The sequence below is a fragment of the Anomaloglossus baeobatrachus genome, chromosome 4 (genome assembly GCF_048569485.1).
Source record: "Anomaloglossus baeobatrachus isolate aAnoBae1 chromosome 4, aAnoBae1.hap1, whole genome shotgun sequence".
Taxonomy (NCBI): Eukaryota; Metazoa; Chordata; class Amphibia; order Anura; family Aromobatidae; genus Anomaloglossus; species Anomaloglossus baeobatrachus.
The window spans coordinates 690,222,110-690,247,508 of NC_134356.1; the positions used below are offsets into that span (position 1 = coordinate 690,222,110).

The 25,399-nt window shown below is 43.9% G+C and overlaps 2 protein-coding genes across 2 annotated transcripts; both read right to left on the reverse strand.

Moving 5' to 3' along the window:
- Window positions 1–521: 521 nt before the first annotated feature.
- LOC142302933 (olfactory receptor 6B9-like) lies at window positions 522–1,463 on the reverse strand. The gene has a single exon (XM_075344036.1). It carries the CDS (start codon window positions 1,461–1,463, stop codon window positions 522–524), a length of 942 nt encoding a protein of 313 aa, XP_075200151.1.
- Window positions 1,464–18,768: 17,305 nt separating this feature from the next.
- LOC142302934 (olfactory receptor 11H6-like) lies at window positions 18,769–19,710 on the reverse strand. Its single transcript, XM_075344037.1, has one exon. The coding sequence runs from the start codon at window positions 19,708–19,710 to the stop codon at window positions 18,769–18,771; it is 942 nt and encodes a 313-aa protein (XP_075200152.1).
- Between the last annotated feature and the right edge of the window lie 5,689 nt (window positions 19,711–25,399).

Consider the following 25,399-nt stretch of genomic DNA (forward strand, 5'->3'; position numbering starts at 1 on the left):
CAGAAAAATAAAAACGTTACGGCTCTCGGAAGAAGGGGAGCAAAAAACATAAACGCAAAAACGGAAAGTGCCCCGGGCTGAAGGGGTTAAGCGAGGTTCCACTGTACACACTTTTTTTTTAGAAAGTCACAAGATTAAGGGTGTAATTACCCTTAGTAAAGAGCAGAAAAGTTCTGAGACCATGGACATAGTTTAGTACTGATAACTCAATAATATGCCATTAATTCACCAAATCAATTTGAAATTTTCCAAATCACGAAGACCTGTTCATGTTTTATCTTAGATCAGAGTCATGGATCTAAATTACCCGTACAAGTCTGAGTCTGTGAAAATCACGCACAGCACACGGATAGCACACGGATGGCATCAGATTGCAGTCTGCATACTTCTTGTGAATAATATTGTAATGGATAGGAGACGTTTTGTGATTTGTTTAGACATGAAAATCATTGGTGAAACTAACAGTAAAAACAGATAACATGCTGATGACACTCAGAGCAATTATTTTCATACGTGAACAATCAAATATGTCTAAATGAGGCCCTATACATTGTGTCCTGTATGGCTTTGCTAATATCTTTATTCCTCAGACTGTATATAATGGGGTTGATAAAAGGAGTGAACACTGTATATAACAGTGACAGGATCTTACTCATGGTGAGCGTTAAGCCTTTTGTTGGAACGACATAAACGCTAAAAATTGTCCAGTAGAATATGGAGACCACAATGAGGTGGGAGCTGCAGGTGGAGAAGGCTTTCTTTTTCCCGCTACTGGATGGGATCCTTAGAACAGTTACAACAATATAAGTATAAGATATCACAATGATTGTGGTTGGAATAAAGACATAGGGAAAGCCGATTATAAATATCTCCAACTGGATAATGAAGGTATCAGAACAAGCAAGTTCTAGTAAAGGGACAATGTCACAGAATAAATGGTCAATGGTGTTTGGGCCACAAAAAATGAGCTTTGCAGTTTTTATTATAAAAATCAATAAAATAGAAAATGCAAACACCCAACACGCAATGGACAATATGGCACAATATCCATTTGTCATGATAGAGGTGTAGCGGAGTGGATTACAGATGGCCACATACCGGTCATAAGACATCACAGCGAGGAGAAGACATTCAAATGCTTCAGAAGCACATAGGAAATAAAACTGAGTGATGCAGTCAATAACCGTAATGGTTCCCCCATTATTCAATAGGATGTGGAGCATGTTGGGGACAATATCTGTGATCACCAAGATGTCACTGATGGACAATTGTGAGATGAAGAAGTACATCGGAGTGTGGAGGTTCTTGCTGGTGGACACCAGGGCGATGATCAGGAGATTTCCACTTAACGCAAAGCAATAAACCACCAAGAAAAGGCAGAATAGGAAAATTCTTAAATATTGACTGATCTGAAATCCTAAAAGGTAGAACTCGGTGACCACAGTCAGATTGCTTTCCTGCATTGCTGAATGAAGAATAGATGAATCATTTGCCCCATTCAAGGAGAGAAATATGAAAACAGTGACATATTTTACATAAAATGTTGGTTAGAAAAGTGCACTAGTAGCTACAAAATATAAAGAACATGAAAAACAAAGCCGATGATCAATTTTAGCTTTTAAAATAGATTCAGACAACTTGAGAGGAATCTGGAGCAATGTCATGTTATATGTTTATCAGACACATGAATGTGCACCACAATGAGATTACGTCCTGATATTTATAGTTTATATACTATGTTAAAGGCAGAGGGCCAAGTGAGACATGTCTTGGGAGACTTTTTTAATTGTCTTATGAGACCAATTTGTTTATGGGAATTGCAGAATATAATTGTAAAGCTGAAACTAAGGAACTGTTTCTTAGAATAGTCAAAGCAAATAACAGTGCAAAAATGGAATAACTAAAAAAAAATATATTAGCATATGTTTAGAGGGTTTAAAAGCAAAAGTTATTTTAGCTTTTAAAATAATAGATTTTTTTTAAGAGTAATTAAAACATTTCATTTTTGCACTTTAGTTTCTTGACTCTGACTTGACTTAGAGAAATTGTTAATTAGTATGTCATAGCAATGACCTCTCGCACTGCTCCTGAGACATACGATGGCATGCAAAGGTTTGGGCACCCCTAATTAAAGTAACTATTTTGGTGAACAGTTAGGCAAGTTGAAGATGAAATGATCTCTAAAAAGCATAACGTTACAGATGACATATTTCCTTTGTGTTTTAGGCAAAAAAATCCCAAATACTTTGATCTTTTATAGTTTAAAATTAGCAAAAAGGTAAATCGGCTAATGCAAAAGTTTGGGCACCCTGCATATTTATTAACTTGTAGCATCACCTTTGGCAAGTATTACAGCTTGTAAACACTTTTTGTAGCAGCCAAGAGTGTGTCATGTCTTCTTTGAGGGATTTTCATCCATTCTTTCTTGGAGACGTCTTCCTGTTCTTTGAGATTCCTGTTTCATCTTTCATGCCCTGCTCTTCCTTGGAGACAACTTTCAGATGATTCCTGGCTTATCTTCCATGAATTTATCTTTTGCGGTATAGCCACAGATTTTTAATGATGTTAAAATTAGGAGAGTTTGAGGGCGACTGTAAAATCTGCAGTTTTCGCTTTTCAAGGTTGTCTGTTGTGGATTTTTATGTGTGCTAAGGATCATTATTAGAGATGAGCGATGTTCGAAGTTCGCCAATTTCATGTTCGAGTGATTTGGGGGGTGTTACGGGGGGACCGGCAGATTAGGACCAGGGGGTATACATCCTAATCGCCAGTCGGGGCCCACCGTGTTCCAGATGACAAAGGAGCTGCTGGCACCTGAGGGTTAGGCGGAGACTATAGAGCTGGATGGCTCTGAGATAACCCAGGAATTCTGGGAACCGGTCACGTGTGTTGAAACACGTCAGACCGGACGACAACCCGATTAGCGTTTTGGTGCATCTAGCGCTACACCAACCACATGTGCAGGAAACATGACAGGCCGGGTGGTAACCAGGTAGCGTTGACCGGAAGACCACCACGAAAGCGCCATGTCAGCCACGTGTGTAGGACACGTCAGGCTGAGCGGTCCTCCGATTAGCGTTTCTGGCCACCTCTCGACTGGCCACGTGTGTGTAGGACACGTCAGGCCAGATGGGTACACCAGTAGCGTTGACCGGGAAGCCGAGGAGGATAAGGAACACCCTGTTAACTTCACTGGGGTCCTGGGGTACACTGTCTGTGCGCGTTGGGGGCACAACCGGACAGGTGGCGCAGCAGGTGCGTTGTCCGTGTGCGTAGGGGGCACAATCAGACAGGTGGCGCAGAAGGTGCGTTGTCCGTGTGCGTAGGGGGCACAATCGGACAGGTGGCGCAGCAGGTGCATTGTCCGTGTGCGTAGGGAGCACAATCGGACAGGAAGCACAGCAGCCGCAGCCCAGTTAACGCCACTGGGCTGCTATAGCAAGACTGGAACGGCAGGAGGGAAGCACGGCGCCTGACCCTGATGTGCCGAGCCACGAATCTTGGCGTGACAGGCACCGTTCGCCTAACCCTACCTACCGCTTCCCAACATAGGCTTATGCCGCAATGAGGCTCTAACATGGAGGTGTGCTCTGACTGAGCAAAAGTGAAGACTGCGCACCTCCATGTTGTCTCCAGCCCCTTTTATAACCTGGGTCCGCCCCAAACCAAGGGTGGAACCACCAAGGCCAAATAGCAGAGTGCCATATCATCAGTGACGTCAAATGCGACCTATCCGGAACCGCCACGTCATTGATGACCTCATGGCAGCCACGCCCCAAACACTTCACCAGTCATCGTCTGACGACCAATACTGAGGTGCCAGATCATAGGGGCGGGCCTCTGCGAGCCAGTCTGGAGTTGCCACGTCATCAGGACACCTGACACCCTCTGCCCTATCAGGGCCTGCCACCTCACGGACATGCTCAGTGAAGTCCTTACCGGACCTAGCCTCTGGTGCACTAAGTGCCTGAACATACCCAGTAGTCTGAGCAACAGGCTCAGAAAGCAGACTATCAGTTTGAGCATGCTCAGTAGGCACATCCCAGAACTTAGACACAGCACAAAGTCCAAGTACCTGTGCAAAGAGGCTGTTAGGGTTAATTGTGGGAGCATGCTCAGTAGCCTGAACTGAGGACTTAGTCTCAGACATAACACAATCAGGCTGAGCATGCTCACTAGGCAAAACACCGGGCTTAAACTCTGGCTGGGGTAAATCGGCGCACGCATGCGCACTAGCCGCCTCTCCACACTTAGACGTGGTGGAAGGAACAGCCAACTGGACGACCCGAGGCACGGCCAAGAACGGCAGCCGGCGCCTGGGCGCAACAGGAACCGCAGCAGGCTGCTTGCGGCTATGGCGGCGCCGGTTCGTAACAGGGGGTGTTCGAGTCGTTTCAAGAACTCGAACGATTTAGTAAAAGTTCGGTAGTTCGAGTTACGTTCAAGAATGGTTCGATCAACAAAAAGCCTAGCTGGCTTTTCACTGTAATAGTGTGAGTCACTATGAACCATGATATTATCAAATTTCAGCGTAGAGTGTGCGGGCGGAAGGGGTTTAGATCAGTGTTGCTGCTGAGTGCTGAAAGAATGCCGATCGCCATTTTTTTTTTCCTAACCATGTGTACAGTGGGGCGGGCCAGGCTGTTAGCAAATTACAGACACACAGCAAAGTGGATTTTTGCCAGACAAGCAAGGGCATGTGTCATAGGCTGTGCATGTCACATGTCCTTGCCCTATAAGACCCGGCCATTTTCCCCATCGCCGCCATTATCTCTCTGCTGCAGGTGGGTGACAGTCACCGCTCCCGCTGTGTGCGCTATAGACATACAGTGCAATCTACACAGCGCTTTAGGGATTAGGGATTACATGTAATTTCAGCCCTTTTCAGGGCTACATTACAGCCATTCATAGGCATTGTTGCTAGACAGGTCTGTGCCAATGCTGTGCAGGGCTTAAAATAACAGCTCAGGCAATTCCTTGCTGCATTTTTTCATTGGCAGGGATACAAACTGAGGCTCCCTTTGCTGTTCTGCTACCCACACCAACTCTGCATTCTGCACACCTGTCCATTTTTGCTACACAATTTTTATAGTAAACAGTGCTGACACTTAGTGGCATACTAAAAGTGTCTGGCATACTAACTTAGTGTTCCTCTGGTGCCAAACAAGGTACACCACATGTTCATTCTACACTCCTCTCCATTTCTGCTATGCAATTTTAATTTCCAAAAGTGCTGACACTTTTAAGGGCATAGTAAAATGTCAAGGATACTACCTTAGGGTTCCTCTCCTGTCAAGCAAGGTACACCACATGTGCATTCTACACTCTTCTCCATTTCTGCTATGCAATTTTTAACTGCAGGTAGTCCAGGCAATCTGTGATGAAGGTGCAGGCGTGGATATAATGTTGCTTTCATCCAAAGGTGGTTCTCTCGATGTCTGAGAGAGCTCAGCACCAGCAGCTGTTTCCACTTCAAAAACAACTGATGACCTGCCAATCACACTGCCTGTTGCAGGTAAAGGGGAGGAAGGTCAGCGTCAAAAAGCATGTGTGACTGCTGTCTCCACAGTCATGAGGATGAAGAGCACGCAGATGCCATTGATGGGGAAGACGGTGGTTGCACAGCCCCGCTAGGCAGCATTGTAGCACAGTGAAATTCCCATTGTGACTTATACTTCATTTAAAGTAGTGTACAGAGTGGGCTCCCCAGTATGCAGCAAAACCACACACTAGGAAAAGGACTCTAGGCTGTTGGGTTGATAAATGATTGTTTAACTTTCCAGAAACAAACAATAAGAACCATGCATAAAACTGAAAGAATAGAAGAATCTATTCACAATTCCAAAAGCCTACACCCCTATGCTGCGACACTCGTAATGGCGATTTATACTCCCTGCTCACCAACTTTTGCCTAACCAAGGGACTGTCTAAACAGCTGCCTACTACCTGGTAATCCCTCTGCGTAGCAGGAGTAATTGTGTGTGTGTGTGTGTATGTGTGTGCGAACATGACTTACCAGTGTCGCATCACAAGAGCCCACAACATATCTACCTACACATGGACAAAACCCATTACCCCCTAAATACCCTTGTTAGCTGAAGCCTCACAGATAAGGCAGATGATAACAGTGTGAAGGCAAACCACACAGCTCAGCAACACAGTCCTGGAAATCTTGTAAAGCAACAGTCTATGCAAACATGTGTCGCTGTCACTCTATGATTTTAACTGTAAATGACAAATTGACAGAGCAGAGGCATCAAGTCTTATTGTCTATATCGTCAGCCAAAGCAGAAAAGATATGTGTTTTGCTAAGAAAACAAAGTGTTGCATGCACGCATTACTGACTGGGCCCAGTCTACCGTACCCGGGTACTGTAGTGTCCAGTTGCCATCAATACAGAGTTTACGATCCTCTCCCGGTAAACAGTATAGACAGCACCGGAAGAATGTCTGTCTCCGGTATGGGATGCAGCTCACAGGCGTTACGGTTCTCCTCACCAAACTCCAACACAAGTCCCCTACAATTCACCAAAGTATTTCCACATTGGCTCCTTGCTGTAACGCACACCTTTAGCTTTTCCTTCACTTCACAGACAGCACCTCCTCCGCTTTCCAAGTCTACAGTCGAAGACCGCTTTGCTATTGCTATAGTGACCAAACGGTCAAAGGCAGATGCAAAAAAACAGCAGCCCCTTGTGGGTAGTCTGCAACAATGCTTGCAATGAACGGCAAATAAGCATGTTGCATTCACAGTGGATAAAGCTCATCAATACACCCTCACGCTATCACTTCATATCCATATGACAGTTCATGGACGAAGTACTCAAAGTAGTGAGTTTTTGGCTTCTACTTACAGATTGGTGACAAATCTTACAGATGACATGACTTGGATTATCTTTTGTGATGTAAAAAAAGGCCCAGGCTAGGCAAGGCTTACAGCCCGTGCGACCTGCAGAGCCACCACGACTTCTGCTCAGAGGCAGAGTTGTGGCTAAGGATTCAGTTGTTGACATGCTTCCAGTACTTTGTCTCTGTCCAGGAAGATGCAACGTAACCTTGTTGTCAGTAGCATCCTTCTCCACCTCCTCTGCTGACCTCATCGACTAGCTGACTTTGGTTTACAGAAAGTGGGGTCTCCAACCTCATCATCACCCTGTCTTTTTTCTCTCCCCTTGTCCTGACTCCATCCAAGCCAATCTTTTACTGCCCTGACCGAATAGTAAAGTTGTTGTTCCAATCAGGTATCTGAGTCTCCTCAGCATGTTCCCCATTGTTTCCACCAGGAGGATTTACAGTTTGGGAATGAGCGTGTACATTATGCTCAGCACCTTTTTCATTGGGGCCTGGATCCGACTCACAAAGCTTCTGGGCATCAGTGCACATCATTTCCTTGTCTGGACTCACAGCAGTTTTGGAGCAGACCTCTGTTTCCCAGGCTATAGTGTTGCTGAACAGCTCTGCAGACTCAACCATCTCTGTAAACTCATACTCAGCAGGGCTGGTGGAAACTTGTGAGCTGTTAGGAAGCAAGTGTGATTGGGTTGACACCACAGAGGAATAAAGTATTTTGGATATTGAAGTTGAGGTGGAGGAGAGGCCACTTGATGGAGCACTTGAGATCCATTGACGCACCTGCTCTTTTGGTGCCTCATCTACATTTGGTAGCGATGGTCGTGTCCCTGAAAAAAAGGATCATATCAGATTATCCATGGGAAGAAGTACACCTCTTATTTTGGCTGATAGTTGGTGTTACGAATTGGTGCCACCATAGATGCAAGCAGCCTGCTGCGGTTCCAGTTGCGCCAAGGCGTCAGCTGCCATTTTTGGCCATGCCTTGGGTCATCCAGCTGGCTGTTTCCTCCTCCACGTCTAAAGGCCCTGTCACACACACAGATAACTCTGTAGCAGATCTGTGGTTGTAGTGAAATTGTTCGTCAGACGATGACTGGTGAAGTGTTTGGGGCGTGGCTGCCATGAGGTCATCATTGAAGTGGCAGTTCAGGTTAGGCCGCTGGTTATGCCACTGATGACGTAGCACTCTAATATTGGCTCATGGAGGGGCATTGTGGTCCACCCTGCGTTGGGGCAGACCCAGTTTAGAAAAGGGGCTGGAGACAACAAGGAGGTGCGCAGTCTTCTATTATGCTCAGACAGAGCACACCTCCATGTGTTGAACCCATTGTGTCTTTAGGACAGAGGTAGGCAGGGATAGGGCGTCGGTGCAGGATGCCACCACACTTGGTAACGCAGAACGGTTACGAACAGCTCTTATCCCAACAAGCCAGCTAGTGCAGCACAGTGGCATTAACTGGGCTGCTGCTGCACCTGCTGTCCATAGGTGTGGCCCCTAAGCACACAGACAGCATACCCAATGGCCCCTGTGTTTTTAACAGGGAGATCCTGGGCTGGGTGTGTGGACCCTGTGACTCTAACAGGGTTCCCAGTCTCCAGATCCGAGTGTCTTCTAACTCGGTTCAGGCTACTATTTTTTTCAGAGCCAACCAGGTCTGTATCCTCTGCCTAACCTTTGGGTTGCCAGCATGTCCTTTTCCATCTAGGAGCACAGTGGTCCCCAACTGGCGATTGGGATATATACCACCTTATCAAAATCTGACAGTCTCTCCGTAACGGATGGTGTTTCTTCAGCAGATGTTACTGTTGCTTAACCACCAAACCCACGGACACAAACTTTTTTTCCCCTTTTTAACACACCTGTTCCCCTTTCCACCAGCATCTGGCCTTTTTCCACTCATTTTGTAGATGACAAAATTTGCAAATCTGCAGGGACACCCTACTCAACGCCGTCTCAGCACAGCAGCCAGCCCTCGGTCACTCCGATGTGGACAAGTAAAAGACCCTTTCCTCCTAGCCTTTACAAAGTGTTGAGATTCCCTCTTTGCAGCACTGGTGTTTAGTGGCAAAGCCGATCTAAGATTGTGTACCAGCTTCTGCTGATACTCATGCATACATGCGTCCCTTTCTATGGCAGGACTTATTTTGCCAAATTTGTCTTGTACCGGGGATCTAACAGTGTGGCAACCCAGTAGTCAGCATTAATTCGAATTCAGACAATCAGAGGGTCAAGTTGTAGGTAGTGCAGCAAGAAGGCGCTCATGTGTCTTGCGCATCCAGGAGGACCAAGTCCTTGCTGTATTGGTGGCGGAGAGGTGAGAATCGTGCCTCCTTCCTCTGCCCTCTCCCCACAACCTCGCACAACAAAAATGTGATCAAGCTCTCCCTCATCTACTGAGTCTTCCATGCCCTTCACCAGTTCGTCCTCTATTTCTTCCTGGGCTCTTGCACCTTTCTCAACAGTTTGGCTGATACTATGCGCTCTTGTCAATCCCTCTCTCCCTCCGTCCCATGCCTGCCGCCTTGATGCTGCTGAAAGTGTGGACCTTCTAGATCTTGTTATCCCTTCCGCATATGACTCCTCCTGTACTTCCTCCCCTTCCTCTTGTCCCACCACCTGACTCCGAATAATGTTTAGAGTGTGCTCCAGCATGTAAATGACTGTAATTGTCATAATGATAATGGCATCGTCAGTGCTAAACATCTTCGTCGCCATTTGTAAACTGTGAAGAATGGTGCATAGGTCCTTGATCTGAGACCACTCCAGCAGCGTTATCTGCTCCACCTCTGGATCTTGTAAGCCCAGGCTATACATAATAACGTATTGCAGCAGGGCTCGCCGGTGCTGCCACAGACGCTGCAACATGTGCAGATTCAAATTCCTGCATGTCGGCACATCGCATTTCAGGCAGTGTACCGGCAGACCGAAAGACTTCTGGAGCGATGCAAGTTGTTCAGCTACGGGGTGTGAACGGTGAAAGTGAGCACATAGTGAGCGTACCCTCTGCAGAAGGCCATTTAGGCCGGGATAGTCATTTAAAAATTGCTGGCCAACCAGGTTCAACACTTGAGCCATACAAGACATGTGTGTCACATTGCCATGGCGAAGGGCTGCACCCAGGTTTGCATCATTGTCGCACACGGCTGTAACGTCACCACCAGATTACGCTCCAGCAACTTGTATTCCCATCGCCAGGTGACACCATGTTCCTTTCCTTTCCGTGTTGATGGGACAGGAGTCGATGCCAGTGGCGCCTGTGGCCGCAGGTTCCGCACAGCCACTGGGCTCGGTTACCTTGAGATCTGCAGTACCACTGGCTGACTTGTAGGTAGTGGTTGTCTCACATCTGAAGTACCATCATTCAGTTACAACCAATGGGAAGACACCACACCCTTTTTTAGGCCCCTTTTGTCTGCGGACCACTGCCAGACATAGTTCTGAACTTCTGGCTCCTGTTCTGCCCAGTTCTGTTTTGTGATTTTGTGTGCTGACTACCGCTTGTTTCCTGACTACGTCTCCTTCCTGCTGTTTATGTACCTCGTTGCCCAATCCACATTTGACCTCTGCTTGTTTTCTGATTAAGTCCTCGCCGTCTAATTCTGTTTATGTTCCTCAATTTATGGTTTGACCCTGCCTGACTACTACTCTCTCGGACTGCAGCCTTCCACAGGTATTGATCACCTTTGGCCCTGTGTAATTCCAAATCCCTGTATAGGGGTTAAAGGGTTTCAGCGTTCTAGGGGTGCAGCTTGTTGAGTGGCTTCCCTCTAGCCTATCCTTTACAGCCCGTCTGAGTGTGTGGATCCAGGCAGACGTTACACCATACCCTCTGGAAAAAGGCCATCTAGGCCGGGATAGTGGTTTAAAAATTGCTGGACAACCAGGTTGAACATGTGAGACATACAAGGCACGTGTGTCACATTGTCACAGCGAAGGGCCACACCCAGGTTTGCATCATTGTCGCACATGGCCTTCCCTGGCTGCTGGTTGAGTGGAGACAACCATTGATGAAACTCGGTCTCCAGAGCTAACCGTCCACAACTCCTCAGCGGTGTGACTCACATTTCCCATACATTTAAAAGTAAATATTACACTATCAAAAATCCACTAGCCTTTCGCCTCCCCTGGATGACACAGGGGTAGAAAAGTCCTTGCAGATCCATGACTTATTCATCTTGATGAGCGTTAGTCTGTCTACATTGTCACTGGACAGACGCATGCGCTTATCTGTTTGCACACACCCAGCAGCACTGAAGACATGTTCTGAGAGAACGCTGGCTGCGGGACACGACAAGATCCCCCAGGCGTAAGTGGCAAGCTCAGGCAATTTATCCAGATTGGAAGCCCAAAATGAGCAAGGCTCAAGTTGCACAGTAATGGCATCGATGTTCACTTGCAGATACTCCGATATCTGTGTCTCCTACTCTTTTTACTCGTCCAGCTCTTTTGTTCTCGCATGAGTATATGTCTTTGTCACTTTCCTATGTGTTTGTGGTGTCTTGGGAGTTGTTTGTCACCTTTTGGACACCTTTGAAGGTGTTTTCTATGTGTTTTTATGTGTTTGTGTTTGCCTGCCATTGTTTTCAATGGGGTTCGAGTGGTTCGTTGAACGGTTCGTCGAACATTCGTTGAATGGAGCCTCCATTCGACGAACCGAACTCGAACTCTAGGGGGGTTGGCTCATCTCTATTAGTCACTAGAAGCTGTTTCTTAGCAATTTCCCCTTTTCTACTTTAGTTTGAGAGCTGTTCTGACGACTTCGTAAACATCGCGTGCTGCTCTGAGCACTAGAGTTGAGTTATGTTCAGGTGGATCAGTTCGTCAATTTTATGTTCGAGTGATTTTGGGCGGTGTTTGAATCGTTTGACGAACTCGAATGATTTGCTTAAAGTTCGGCAGTTCGATTTCCCATTTGAGAACAATTCGATCACCAAAAGCGTGGCTTTTCACAGTAAGTATATGCGCACGTTGTGTATCTGCATGCGTCCCGCGTCCCCAGCACAATCCCTCTCTCTTTCCTACTCACCAATCACGGGTGTGGCGCTGCACAGCTGTCACAAATCTCCGGCGGCTTTTCCTCTTTTGAAAATGGCTGCCTCTTCATTATTCAATCAGGTATTCCGTGCCTTCCCCGCCCACCGATGCCCATAATTTGTTGCAGTCAGACACGCCGCCACGATGAGTGACAGCTGTCTCACTGCAACCAATCACAGCCGCTGTTGGGCGGGTCTATATCGTGCAGTGAAATAAATAAATAATTTAAAACAAAAAATGCGGTTCCCCCCAAGATACCAGCCAGAATAAAGCCACACGTTAAGGGGAGCCCACCACCCTAACAATATCACCCAGCAGCCACTAGATGCGGCAGTCCCGGGACTCTACCCAGCTCATCCCGAATTGCCCTGATGCAGTGGCAATCGAGGTAATGACGGGGTTAATTATGGCAGGCGTCTCTCCAAGACACCTTCCATGATTAACCTGTAAGTGAAAGTAAAGAAACACACACAGCGAAAAATCCTTTATATGGAATAAAAGACAAAAAAACCTCATTTACCTCTTTATTAATCCCCAAAAAACAATCCATGTCCAAAGTAATCCACACGACACTGTCAGCTCTGCTACATAAAGATGACAGGGAGCCCCGTAGAACATGAGTGCTCTATGTCCTCTCCACGCAGCACCTGAAGTGAGCCGCGCTGTCACCAGAGACTTCACTCTGCAATGCAGAGGTAAAGAAAACCAAATCTTCCTATGTTTCTCATTAGAGGCAGTGGCTCAATGCTTAGAGCTACTGCTTAAGAAGCATTAGTTCACGAGTTCAAGTCCCGGCTACCCCGGTAAAGAATTTAAATTATAATTTAATTTAATTTAATTATGCACTGAGGGGAAGAGACGGACATTAGCTGAGAACCGCGGACCACACCTCTAAAATCGGAGTAGTTCATGGAATGTATCTGCATTGCTCTCTCCTCGCTCTGTTCTCTATCTCTCTTCTCTCTCTCCTCTCTCTCTTTTCTCTCTTCTCTCTCTCCTCTCTCTCTTCTTTCTCTCTCTCTTCTCTCCTCTTCTATCTCTTCTCTCCTCTTCTCTCTCTTCTCTCTCTTCTCTTCTCTTCTCTCTCTTTTCTCTCCTCTCTCTCTCCTCTCTCTCTTCTCTCTCTTCTCTCCCCTTCTCTCTCTCTTCTCTCTCTATTCTTTCTCTCTCCTCTCTCTCTTCTGTCTCTCTCTTCGCTCCTCTTCTTTCTCTCTCTTCTCTCTCTCTTCTTTCTTCTTCTCTCCTCTTCTCTCTCTCTTCTCTCTCCTCTCTCTTCTCTCTCTTCTCTCTCCTCTCTCTTCTCTCATTCTCTCTCTCCCTCTCTCTCTCTTCTCTTTTCTCTCTCTTTTGTCTCTCTTTTCTCTCTCCCCCTCTCTGTTCTCTTTTCTCTCTTTTCTTTCTCTTTTCTCTCTCTTTTCTCTGTCTAAGACCTGGCAATGATCAGCTGATGCAGTCACCTGAAAGAATCAGCTGACACTAATAGTCGAGCGGTAAGGCCGGCTTTTTACCGCCCGGCCGGCTAAACTATCAGCTGCTGCACAGAAGTGTGTAGTTTGTTTTTTTGGGGTTTTTTTGCACTGCTGCATCAGCTGATTGTATAAACGTCTTTTATACAATCAGCTGCTGTGTCATGTGATTCAGGCCCTTGAACCTGACACATCATCTGTCGCTTTGCCTTCCAGCAAACCGATCAGATGATATTAGATCGGGTTTGGACGGCGCGGGACGCTTGACCCAGGATTACTGCAGAGGGGGGTTCTTTATTTCAATAAAGATGGAGTCACTAATTGTGTTGTGTTTTATTTGTAATAAAAATATTTTTCTGTGTGTTGTGTTTTTTTTTTATCTGTACTAGAAATTCATGGTGACCGTGTCTAATATTGGCGTGACACCATGAATTTCGGGCGTAGGGCTAGTTTATAATATACAGCTAGCCCTAACCCCATTATTACCCAGCGAGCCACCCATCACCAGGGCAGCTGGAAGAGTTGGATTTTCTGGGGCGGCTGTGGACTGCAATTTGCAGCAGGGGTGCCCAGAAAGCTTAAGCACCCTGCGCTGCGGATTCCAATCCCCAGCTGCCTAGTTGTAGCTGACTGGACAAAAAATTGGGCAAAGCCCACGTCATTTTTTTTTTATTATTTCATGAAATTCATGAAATAATTAAAAAAAAGGGCTTCCCTAAATTTTTGGTTCCCAGCTGGTTACAAATAGGCAGCTGGGGGTTGGGGGCAGACGGTAGCTGCCTGCTGTACCTGGCTAGCATACAAAAACATGGCGAAGCCCACGTAGTTTTTTTGGGGGGGCAAAAAACTCTTGCATACAGTCCTGGATGGAGTATGCTGAGCCTTGTAGTTCTGCGGCTGCTGTCTGCTGTCTGTCTGTATGGAGGAGAGCATACATCAGCTGCAGAACTACAAGGCTCAGCATGCTCCATTGACTAGTGTATGCAGGAGAGCAGACAGCAGCTGCAGAACTAGAAGGCCCAGCATACTCTGTCCAGGACTGTATGCAGGAGTTTTTTGCCCTCCAAAAAAATGACGTGGGCTTCGCCATATTTTTGTATGCTAGCCAGGTACAACAGGCAGGTACGGCTGCCCTGAAACCCAGCTGACTATTTGTACCTGGCTGGGAACTAAAAAAATAGGGAAGCCCTTTTTTAAAATGAAATAATTAAAAAAAAAATCGACATGGGTTTCACCCCATTTCTGTGTCCAGCCATGTACAACTAGGCAGCTGGGGGATTGGAATCCGCAGCACAGGTTGGACTGAGCTTTCTGGGCCCCTCTGCTGCGAATTGCACTCCACAGGTGCCCCAGAAAATGGCGCTTTCATAGAAGCGCTATCATGTGGCGCTGTAACCAACTCTTCCAGCAGCCCTGAAGCCGGGTGGCTTGCTGGGTAATAATGGGTTAATACTAGCTTTGTTTTACTAGCTAGTATTAAGCCAGAGATTCTTAATGTCAGGCAAGTTTGACCCTGCCATTAAGAATCTCCAATAAAGGGTTAAAAAAAAGACACCACACAGAGAAAAAATACTTTAATAGAAATAAATACACAGACACACTTAGAGACTCCATATTTATTACTCCCTCTCATCCCTCCACGATCCTGATCTTATGTCTTCTTTCCCCTTCAACCCATGCAGCTCTACTACACCAGACAGCACTGCATGGAAGGAAGATGCTGCAGCTTCCCGTGCAGTCTAATCACTCAGTTAGAGTGAGCAGAAGCTGCGGGCTGTAAGCGGTGACATCACCACTGTCACCGTTGCTAAAAAATATGACAGGTGGTTACTATAGCAACGGTGCTCCCATCACGTGATTCTTGGTGCCGCAATTCACCAGATGTCGCAGCCATCTTTGCATGCAGGAATGGGGAAGTCGACAATGTGCCAGAGCATCTCGCCGGTACACTGAGATGCTCAAAGGAGCACTGCGTACCGGAGAGATGCATTTACAGGACCTAGCATGATGTCTAGCCATATGACCAGTCTGTAGCCAATAAGATAATACACACGTGACTGGTCATATGCTATTTTGACTTCACAGAAGGTCCTATCATAAGTACTGGTTACCGGGAGGATGCAGCGATTATCGGAAGGAAAAGCTGTGTTTGAATCTGTCACTCCTCCTGTAGCCAATGATAAAACTGATCTATCTTTATGTTAATTTATACAGAGGACTTATGTATTAGCGGTTCTATGACTCTATGTGTTCACAATTTACAGTATTTTATCTTCATTAGCTCCAGAAGGGTGTTTTTGGATTCCAACCAATGCACCAAAATGACAGGAGAATTTCTTGTTTATCAATCAAGGAATCTGAAGATATCTGCTCATGTTGAAGACTTTATTCTCATATATGAGGGCACAGCTCAAAAGCACCTTCCAGGAGAAAAATACAAAAGTGTCTACCTTCTGGAATTATATTTTTTTTTTATAACATACTTTCAAAGGAAACAGCTGCAAAAATCACATATCATCTTAACCCCTAAACATTATTTCTTAATTTCCAGTCAACCAGATAAGGAGCTTGTAACAATAATCTACTTTAGAAATTATATATATTTTTTTTTAATAAATCTTTTGTTTCCTGCAATATTATCTAGACAGGAGAAGCATAGCTAAACACAATTTAACTTACTCTAATCCTCTTCATACATTATTAGTAGATACAGAATAATGAGTATAGATAATTAAAATTACTTCCAATAGTCAGCTAGAAATACAAATGCATACAGCGGCACACTAAAATGCCATCAATGTATAAGGGAACTCTGGTTCTGCATCACTGCTTTATGAAAAAATGAGATTTTTAGTTTATGAATTTGCCAATGCATGTAAGCCCAGAAACCAACAGCAAGGTATATATCAATATTCTGTGTACCTAACTAAAATGCCACTATCTAGGTTAAAAACATCTGTATCTGGGCAGCTAGACTAAAAAATCTAACTTGAAAAGCCACTATTTGGACTAACCTCCATGTTTGGGCAGCTAGAACTCCTGATATAAGGATTATGAACACAGCCTGGTTTATAGGGCGGAGTGCTCAGTCAGAAAAAGAATCACTACAAATATTTAAAAAAAACTGATCCGCACATCCAACAATTGTGAATAGGTGCCAGCTGAAAAAACATAGCAAATACAAAATGCATACAGCTGCACACTAAATGCCATCACTGTATAAGGAAACTCTGGTACTGCATTACTGCTATATGAATAAATGAGATTTTTAGTTTATGAATTGGCCAATGCATGTAAGCCCGGAAACCAACGGCAAGGTAAATCTCAATAATCCGCGTACCTTACTAAAATGCCACTATCTAGGTTAAAAACATCCGTATCTGGGCAGCTAGACTAAAAAATCTAACTTGAAATGCCACTATTTGGACTAACCTCCATTTTTGGGCAGCTAGGTCTCCTGGTATAAGGATCATGAACACAGCCTGGTTTATAGGGTGGAGTGCCTAGTCAGAGAAAGTCTTACTACAAATATTTAAAAACAACTGACCCACACATCCTTCGCCCTATAAACCAGGCTGTGTTCATAATCCTTATACCAGGAGTCCTAGCTGCCCAAAAATGGAGGTTAGTCCAAATAGTTGCATTTCAAGTTAGATTTTTTAGTCTAGCTGTCCACATACGGATGTTTTTAACCTAGATAGTGGCATTTTAGTTAGGTGCGTGGATTATTGAGATTTAATTTGCCGTTGGTTTCCGGGCTTACATGCATTGGCCAATTCATCAACTAAAAATCTCATTTTTTCATATAGCAGTAATGCAGTACCAGAGTTCCCTTATACATTGATGGCATTTTAGTGTGCAGCTGTATGCATTTTGTATTTGCTATGTTTTTTTCAGCTGGCACTTATTCACATTTGTAGGATGTGTGGGTCAGTTTTTTTTTAAATGTTTGTAGCTATTAAAATGTCTATAACAGGTTGAATAATTAAAGATTATAAACACACCACACTCTTAGGCTGTGTTCACATATTTTTATTTTTTCTTTTGTTACAATCACAAAAAAAACCACAACATTTTTGCCAAGAATTTGGAATATTTTGACTCTGCAATGGCATGACCGCAGAGGGTGAAGGATATCTAATTATGTAAACAATATAACCTTGGACTTACTCCAGTTTAGATTAGAGGGTTGACCGAAATATTGAATCAACTTGCTCAAATTTAGAATATCCTTGAATATTACAAACAATAACAAATTTGGAGAGTATTTAGGGGTTAATTGGGCTGCCAATAATCAACAAAAATTAGATTACAGGGTGTGAATAAGTTATCTTACGATTGCCTACCTGTGTATCATTCCAACATAAAAAAAATGAAAAACACCCCTAGCCTGCCAGATGGGCTGAGTTCTTCTTGTATTATGATTATTAAGATACTGCTCTAAGTTTTTTTTTATTGCACCAATGAAGTGGTGCTTTAAATAGAAGTCCTCTGCCCCTCTATGATACTCACATTCCGCTGCCTCCATCCTTTTCCAGTGGCTCTCCACTTTGTCAGTGGTAAAAAGGGTTCTTCTTGCAGTTGCAGTGTTTCATGGAGAGTGCCAGAGGCCCCTTTTCAATCCATGTCTATAAGAGTCTTGTTCTGGCCTTATCGTGGCCTTGTTCTGGCCACATTCTGGCTTGCATACAGACTCACTGAGCACCACCTCCTGACTTCCTGCAAATCAGAAGTTAAATGCACTAGATGATGTCCCAATGGCATTGAAAACCGTTGAATTGACTAAAGGTCAAGACTGAGGGATTCTTCATAGTTGAAAATAAAAAATAGCAGAATTGGTGCTTTACGTAAGTTGATTACTTGAAATGTGAAGTTTTTTGGACTTCCCTTTTTCTAAAGTTCTCTGATGGAATTATTTTATTGCCTAACGAATAAGAATATTTTATATATAAAACACATTTGGCAGACTGAGGACTTTTTTCGGTTATTCAGACTTACAACAAATGCCATCTTATGCACACTTTTTTTTTAGAAAGTCACAAGAATAAGGATGTTATTACCCTTCTTAGTATACAGAACAAAAGTACTGAGACCATGGACATAGTTTGGTCCCAGATAACACAATAACATGCCTTTAATTCACCCAACAAATTTGAAATTTTCCAAATCCCGAAGACATGTTTAATCTCAGATCAGAGTCATGGATCTAATTTACCCGTATAAGTTAATGGATCTATGAAAATCACGCACAGCACACGGATAACATCAGATTGCAGTGTGCATGCATCTTGTGAATATTATTGTAATGGATACGAGAAGTTTTGTGATTTGTTTAGACATGAAAATCATTGGTGAAACTAATAGTAAAAACAGACAAAACGCTGATGAAACTCAGACCAATTACACACGTGAACAATCAAATATGTCTAAATGAGGCCTTATACATTGTGTCCTGTATGGCTTTGCTAATATCCTTATTTCTCAGACTGTATATAATGGGGTTGATAAAAGGAGTGAACACTGTATATAACAGTGATAGGATCTTACTCATGGTGAGCGTTAAGCCTTTTGTTGGAACGACATAAACGCTAAAAATTGTCCAGTAGTATATGGAGACCACAATGAGGTGGGAGCTGCAGGTGGAGAAGGCTTTCTGTCTACCGGTGCTGGATGGGATACTTAGGACTGTTACAACAATATAAGTATAAGATATCACAATGATTGTGGTTGGAATAAAGACATAGGGAAAGCCGATTATATATATCTCCAACTGGATAATGGAGGTATCAGAACAGGCAAGTTCTAGTAAAGGGACAATGTCACAGAATAAATGGTCAATGGTGTTTGGGCCACAAAAAATGAGCTGTGCAGTTTTTATAATATAAATCAATATAATAAAAAATCCAAACACCCAACACGCAATGGACAATATCAAACAGTATCCACTTGTCATGATGGAGGAGTAGCGGAGGGGATTACAGATGGCCACATATCGGTCATAAGACATCACAGCGAGGATAAAACATTCAAATGCTTCAGAAGCACATAGGAAATAAAACTGAGTGATGCAGTCAATAACCGTAATGGTCCCCCCATTATTCAGTAGGATGTGGAGCATATTGGGGACAATATCTGTGATCACCAAGATGTCACTGATGGACAGTTGTGAGATGAAGAAGTACATCGGAGTATGGAGGATCTTGCTGGTGGACACCAGGGCGATAATCAGGAGATTCCCACATAATGCAAAGCAATAAACCACAAAGAAAAGGCAGAATAAGAAAGTTCTTGAATATTGCCTGATCTGAAATCCTAAAAGTAAGAACTCAGTCACCACAGTCAGATTGCTTTCCTGCATTGCTGAATGAAGAATATATGAATCATTTGCCCATTCAAGGAGAGAAATAGGAATACAGTGACATATTTTACATAAAATGTTGGTTAGAAAAGTGCACTAGTAGCTTCAAAATGTGAAGAACATGAAAAACAAAACCGATGATCAATTTTAGTGTTCAAAATAGATTCAGACAATTTAAGAGGAATCTGGAGCAATGTCATGTTATATGTTTATCAGACACATGAATATGCACCACAATGAGATTACGTCCTGATGTTTATATACTATGTAAAAGGCAGCGGGCCAAGTGAGACATGTCTTGGGAGACTTTTTTAATTGTCTTATGAGACCAATTTGTTTATGGTAATTCCAGAATATAATTGTAAAACTGAAACTAAGGACCTGCTTATTAGAATATTCAAAGCAAATAACAGTGCAGAAATGGAATAAATAAACAATATATAGCATATGTTTAGAGGGTTAAAGGACACTATCTGCTTTTCACTGATTTCTTTTCTGTAATAATACCGGTCTTATTCATTTTTTGTGTAGCATGAGTTTTCTGGAGTAGTCATAGCATATTAGAGGCATGTACACCTCATACCGCACAGCTAGCTACAAATGTATTCTATTCTCTAATAACACCACTTTTAGTTTGCAATTAGTGCAGGGCGAGATTCTGGAGTAGGGATCGTGTCTTATGCACCTGTAGACAGTAATTCTAGCCTTACACAGCATGCTACTGATTCCGGGTAAACAACTAAATCTATTCTGTGCTCTATTATTACAGCATTTAGTTTGCAATTAGTGCTGGGTAAGATTCTAGAGTGGGGATCATGCATTACAGGCCGGTAGACAGCGATTCCAGCCTTACACAGTGTTCTGTTGCTGCTAGCTAAAAAAAATCTTTTCAGTGCTCTATTAATACCGCAATATTTTCTTCGCAATTAGTTTTGGGTAAAATTCTGAAGTTGGAATCGTGTATAAGAGGCCTGTAGGTAGGAATTCCAGCTTTACACAGTGTGCTGCTGCTAGTGAGAGATGAAAAAATTTGTTTGAAAAAGATTTGAAAATCTGAAATTCGGCATGGGCCTTGCCAATTCGAATTCGGAGTCAGAATCCCAAACACTTTTCTCAAAAACAGTAAAATTTGTCCTTTATTTGGTAACTGTGTTTTCCCTAATGCTTTTCTTCTACTTTATTGTGACTTTGGCTAGGATAGCAGTGCTTTTTGATGAGCGGGGAAGGTGTATCATGAGAGGAGAGGTAGAGGAGAGGTCAGAGGAGCGGAGGACTGCTTTTTTCTCTTAACATAATTTGTAGATGATCTGGCAGCCAATCAGGGTGTGGAAACCATCCACAATGTTCAGACACAAAGGTTTATGTCATTGGCTGCTTAAGTGAAATGTTCCTCTGCATGTAAGAAGCAGGCATGCGGCGTCAGCGCAATTTTGAAAGTACTATAGATTGGGAAGGATGAAAAAAAGTCCAGCACAGTCCTCAAGTTGCAATTAAAAAAATGTTTTTCTTTTATTTGATAAATCCGTTAAAAATAAGTGGTGTACAAAGCGGTCAGCTAGAAGAGTATAGGGGACATAGAGAGGAACCCCACAGAACTACGCGTTTTGACACATAGTCTTATTCATGCTCTCAGATTGGGAAGGGTGCTGCGAAATACACCATGTGCAGAATTATAAAGGCCGCATTACACGGAACGACTATGCTAACACGATGTCGATGGGGTCAGGGAGTTTGTGGCGTACATCCGGCCTCATTAGCGACGTTGTTGCGTGTGAAATGCACAAACGACCGTTACCAAGCAATTTTACTTACCTTATCGTTGATCGTTGACACGCTGTCCAGTTCCCAAATATCTTTGCTGTTGCAGCACACAGGTTGTTCATCATTCCAGCGGCAGCACACATTGCTATGTGTGACACCGCAGGAACGAGGAACAACCTCGTACCTGCGGCCGGCCGCAATGAGGAAGGAAGGAGGTGGGCAGAATGTTTTTCCCACTCATCTCCGCCCCTCCAATTCTATTGGGTGGCCGCTTATTGATGTCGCTGTGACGCCGAACGAACCGCCCCCTTAGAAAGGAGACGGTTCGCCGGCAACAGCGACGTCGCTAGGCGGGTAAGTATATGTGACGGCTGTTAGCGATGTTGTGCGCCACAGGCAGCGATTTGTCCGTGACACACAACCGACGGGGGTGGGTATGCACGTTAGTGATATCAATAGCGATATTGCTGCATGTAAAGCAGCCTTTACGCAAGTTGTATTTTAGAGGATATTTTTTATTATTGATCAACAACTATGTTCTCAATCAACCCAAAAGACTCATAAATATCAAAGCTTCATATTTTTAGAAGTTGGAGTGGGAGTTTTTTTAGATTTGGAGGATATCTGTTTGTGCAGGTAACTATTACTGTGCAGAATTATTAGGCAACTTAATAAAAAACAACTATATTCCCATCTCACTTGTTTATTTTCACCAGGTAAACCAATATAACTGAACAAAATTTAGAAATAAACATTTCTGACATGCAAAAACAAAACCCCAAAAATGAATTACCAATATAGCCACCTTTCTTTCTGATGACACTCAGCAGCCGACCATCCATACATTCTGTAAGTTGCTTGATCTGTTTACGATCAACATTGCGAGCAGCAGCCACCACAGCCTCCAGACACTGTTCCGAGAGGTGTACTGTTTTCCCTCCTTATAGATCTCACATTTTATGAGGGACCACAGGTTCTCTATGGGGTTCAGAACAGGTAAACAAGGGGGCCATGTCATTATTTTTTCATCTTTTACACCTTTACTGGCCAGTCACGCTGTGGAGTAGTTGGATTCATGTGATGGAGCATTGTCCTGCATGAAAATCATGTTTTTCTTGAACGATACCGACTTCTTCCTGTACCACTGCTTGAAAAAGTTGTCTTTCAGAAACTGGCAGTAGGTCTGGGAGTTCAGCTTTACTCCATCCTCAATCTGAAAAGGTCCCACAAGTTCATCTTTGATGAAACCAGCCCATACCAGTGCCCACCTCCACCTTGCTGGCGTCGAGTCGGAGTGGAGTTCTCTGCCCTTTACTGATCCAGCCTCTGGCCCATCCATCTGCCCATCAAGAGTCACTCTCATTTTATCAGTCCATAAAACCTTTGAAAAATCAGTGTTATGATATTTCTTGGCCCAGTCTTGATGTTTTATCTTATGTTTCTTGTTTAAAGGTGGTGGTTTTTCAGCCTTTCTTACCTTGGCCATGTCCCTGACTATGGCACACCTTGTGCTTTTTGATACTCCAGTAATGTTGCAGCTCTGAAATATGGTCAAACTGGTGGCAAATGGCATCTTGGCAGCTTCATGCTTGATTTTCCCCAATTCATGGGCACTTATTTTGTGCCTTTTTTGCCCAACACGCTTCTTGCGACCCTGTTGGCTATTTGCCATGAAACGCTTGATTGTTCGGTGATCACGCTTCAAAAGTTTGGCAATTTCAAGACTGCTGCATCCCTCTGCAAGACAGCTCACAATTTTGAACTTTTAAGAACCCGTCAAATCTCTCTTCTGACCCATTTTGCCAAATCAAAGGAAGTTGCCTAATAATTAAGCCCCCCTTATATCGGGTGTTGATGTCATTACACCGCACCCCTCCTCATTACAGAGATGCACATGACCTGATTTACTTCATTGGTAGTTGGCTCTCAGCCTATACAGCTTGGAGTAGGACGACATGTATAAAAATTATCATGTGATCAAAATACTCATTTGCCTAATAATTCTGCACACAGTGTATATACCACTGACGATAAATACTAATTTGTAACTGTGCTACTGGCAAAAATAGACATTTCAGCATGTAAAGACTGATTACTAAATCTATGGTCCTGGCAGAAAGTGAAATGATTGCTAAATCTATCTTCCTGCGGCCTGCCACAAATAGACATTTCAGTATATAAATACTGATTGATAATTCTCTGGTCCTGCCACAGTATCTCATCAGAGAGAAAATGATTTTGATATTTATATGGACCGCTAACACATATATATCACTAGAGATATATGCTAATTGATAACTCTATGCTCCTGCCACAAATAGACTCATCAGCATATAAATACTGATTGATAAATCTGTGGTCCAGCCACACTATCTCAGCAAATACATACTGATTGTTAATTTGGTAACAGGTGACTGACAGGTGTGGGACAAGAGTTGTGAAATAGCCGGGTAAAGAGGGGAAGGGTACACTAAACATTATTGGGAAATACCAAGGTCATGGTATAAAGGGGAAATAGGCTTAAGCCGGCATCACACGGTACGATATATCAGGCGATATGTCGGCGGGTTCACGTCGTTAGTGACGCACATCCGGCATCGTTTGATATATTGTAGCGTGTGACAGCTACGAGTGACGGTGAACGAGAAAAAATACTCACCTTATTGATGCTCGTTGACACGTCCCTCATTTTCAAAAAGTCGGCCCTCCTTCTCTGTGCCGCTTGTTTATCGTACCCGGGGCAGCACACGTCGCTCTGTGTGACACCCCGGGAACGATGAACACAGCTTAGCTGCGTCCCGCTGGCAATGCGGAAGGAAGAAGGTGGGCGTTTTATTGTCACATGACTAATGCTGAATTGCACATACCTCCTCATATTTTCTTTTGTCCTCAAAGGGCTAAATCGCATTATGTTTCCCTTTTCTGGATCCAATTCCTATCCTGGAAGACCCTGTCAGGTGCTAGTTATGAAGTGATATCTCCTCCCAGTTCAGCAATGCTCCATGTGGGAGGCTCTGTAAGCAGTGAGTGCCTGCAATGGCAGCGTTTCACTGTGATTCCAGTTCCATAATGGTCCGGTGTGCGTGCTATATTAATGTATTTATGGGGTTGACAATGCCATCCCCATGTGCTGGATGGCACCTGACGCTTCCAGTTTCAAAACTCCCGCCTCCTGATTTGGGCGGTATAGTTCTAACATGTAATCACGCTCCACAGGGTCTCCCCCGGCGATGATATCATCACCTCAGGTCCTCCCTGTTGAACGCTGCACTCCACCCCTCCATAGCAAGTATGGGTGGTGTCAGGTGTCCCCGTCCGTCCGGAGGGAAGTATCCGCCCACTTGCTAGGTCGTAATCTATGGGTGGTAACCCGCTGGAACACACGTGCAGGGCAGGTGGGTGGGGAGGGAGAGCTATACACGTCCGACGACGGCCGTTTCGCACTTCCAAAGTGCTTCAGCTGAAGCACTTTGGAAGTGCGAAACGGCCGTCGTCGGACGTGTATAGCTCTCCCTCCCCACCCACCTGCCCTGCACATGTAACCTCCACATCCGAATAAATACGTGTTCACACAGCATATATCTGGTGAGTGCCATCTTCTTCCTAAATTGGATCATATATTGTCTTTATTCATGTGCACCCCAGAGCTGTTTTTCTGATTCACACTGCTATATGGACTTGGCATGATTTGTATATAGTGCGGAGTAGTGCCCTGGGTCTCTCTCCTTTTATAAATTGATGAATAATATGTCAGTTACTGTAATAGCATAATTTAGAACCACAAAAGAAAGAAAAAGAGCATAGAAATGCCAAAAAATAGTACACGTAAACCCAGCTGAAAAAAGTATCGAAATCTTTACTAAATGTACTCAGAAAGGGGAAAAATAGTACAAAATACAGAAAAATATCCAGGTGAGTAAACGCACAG

Coding starts and splice junctions, on each gene's coding strand:
- LOC142302933 (XM_075344036.1), bottom strand. CDS start 1,463: ATGCAGGAAAGCAATCTGACTGTGGTCACCGAGTTCTACCTTTTAGGA.
- LOC142302934 (XM_075344037.1), bottom strand. CDS start 19,710: ATGCAGGAAAGCAATCTGACTGTGGTGACTGAGTTCTTACTTTTAGGA.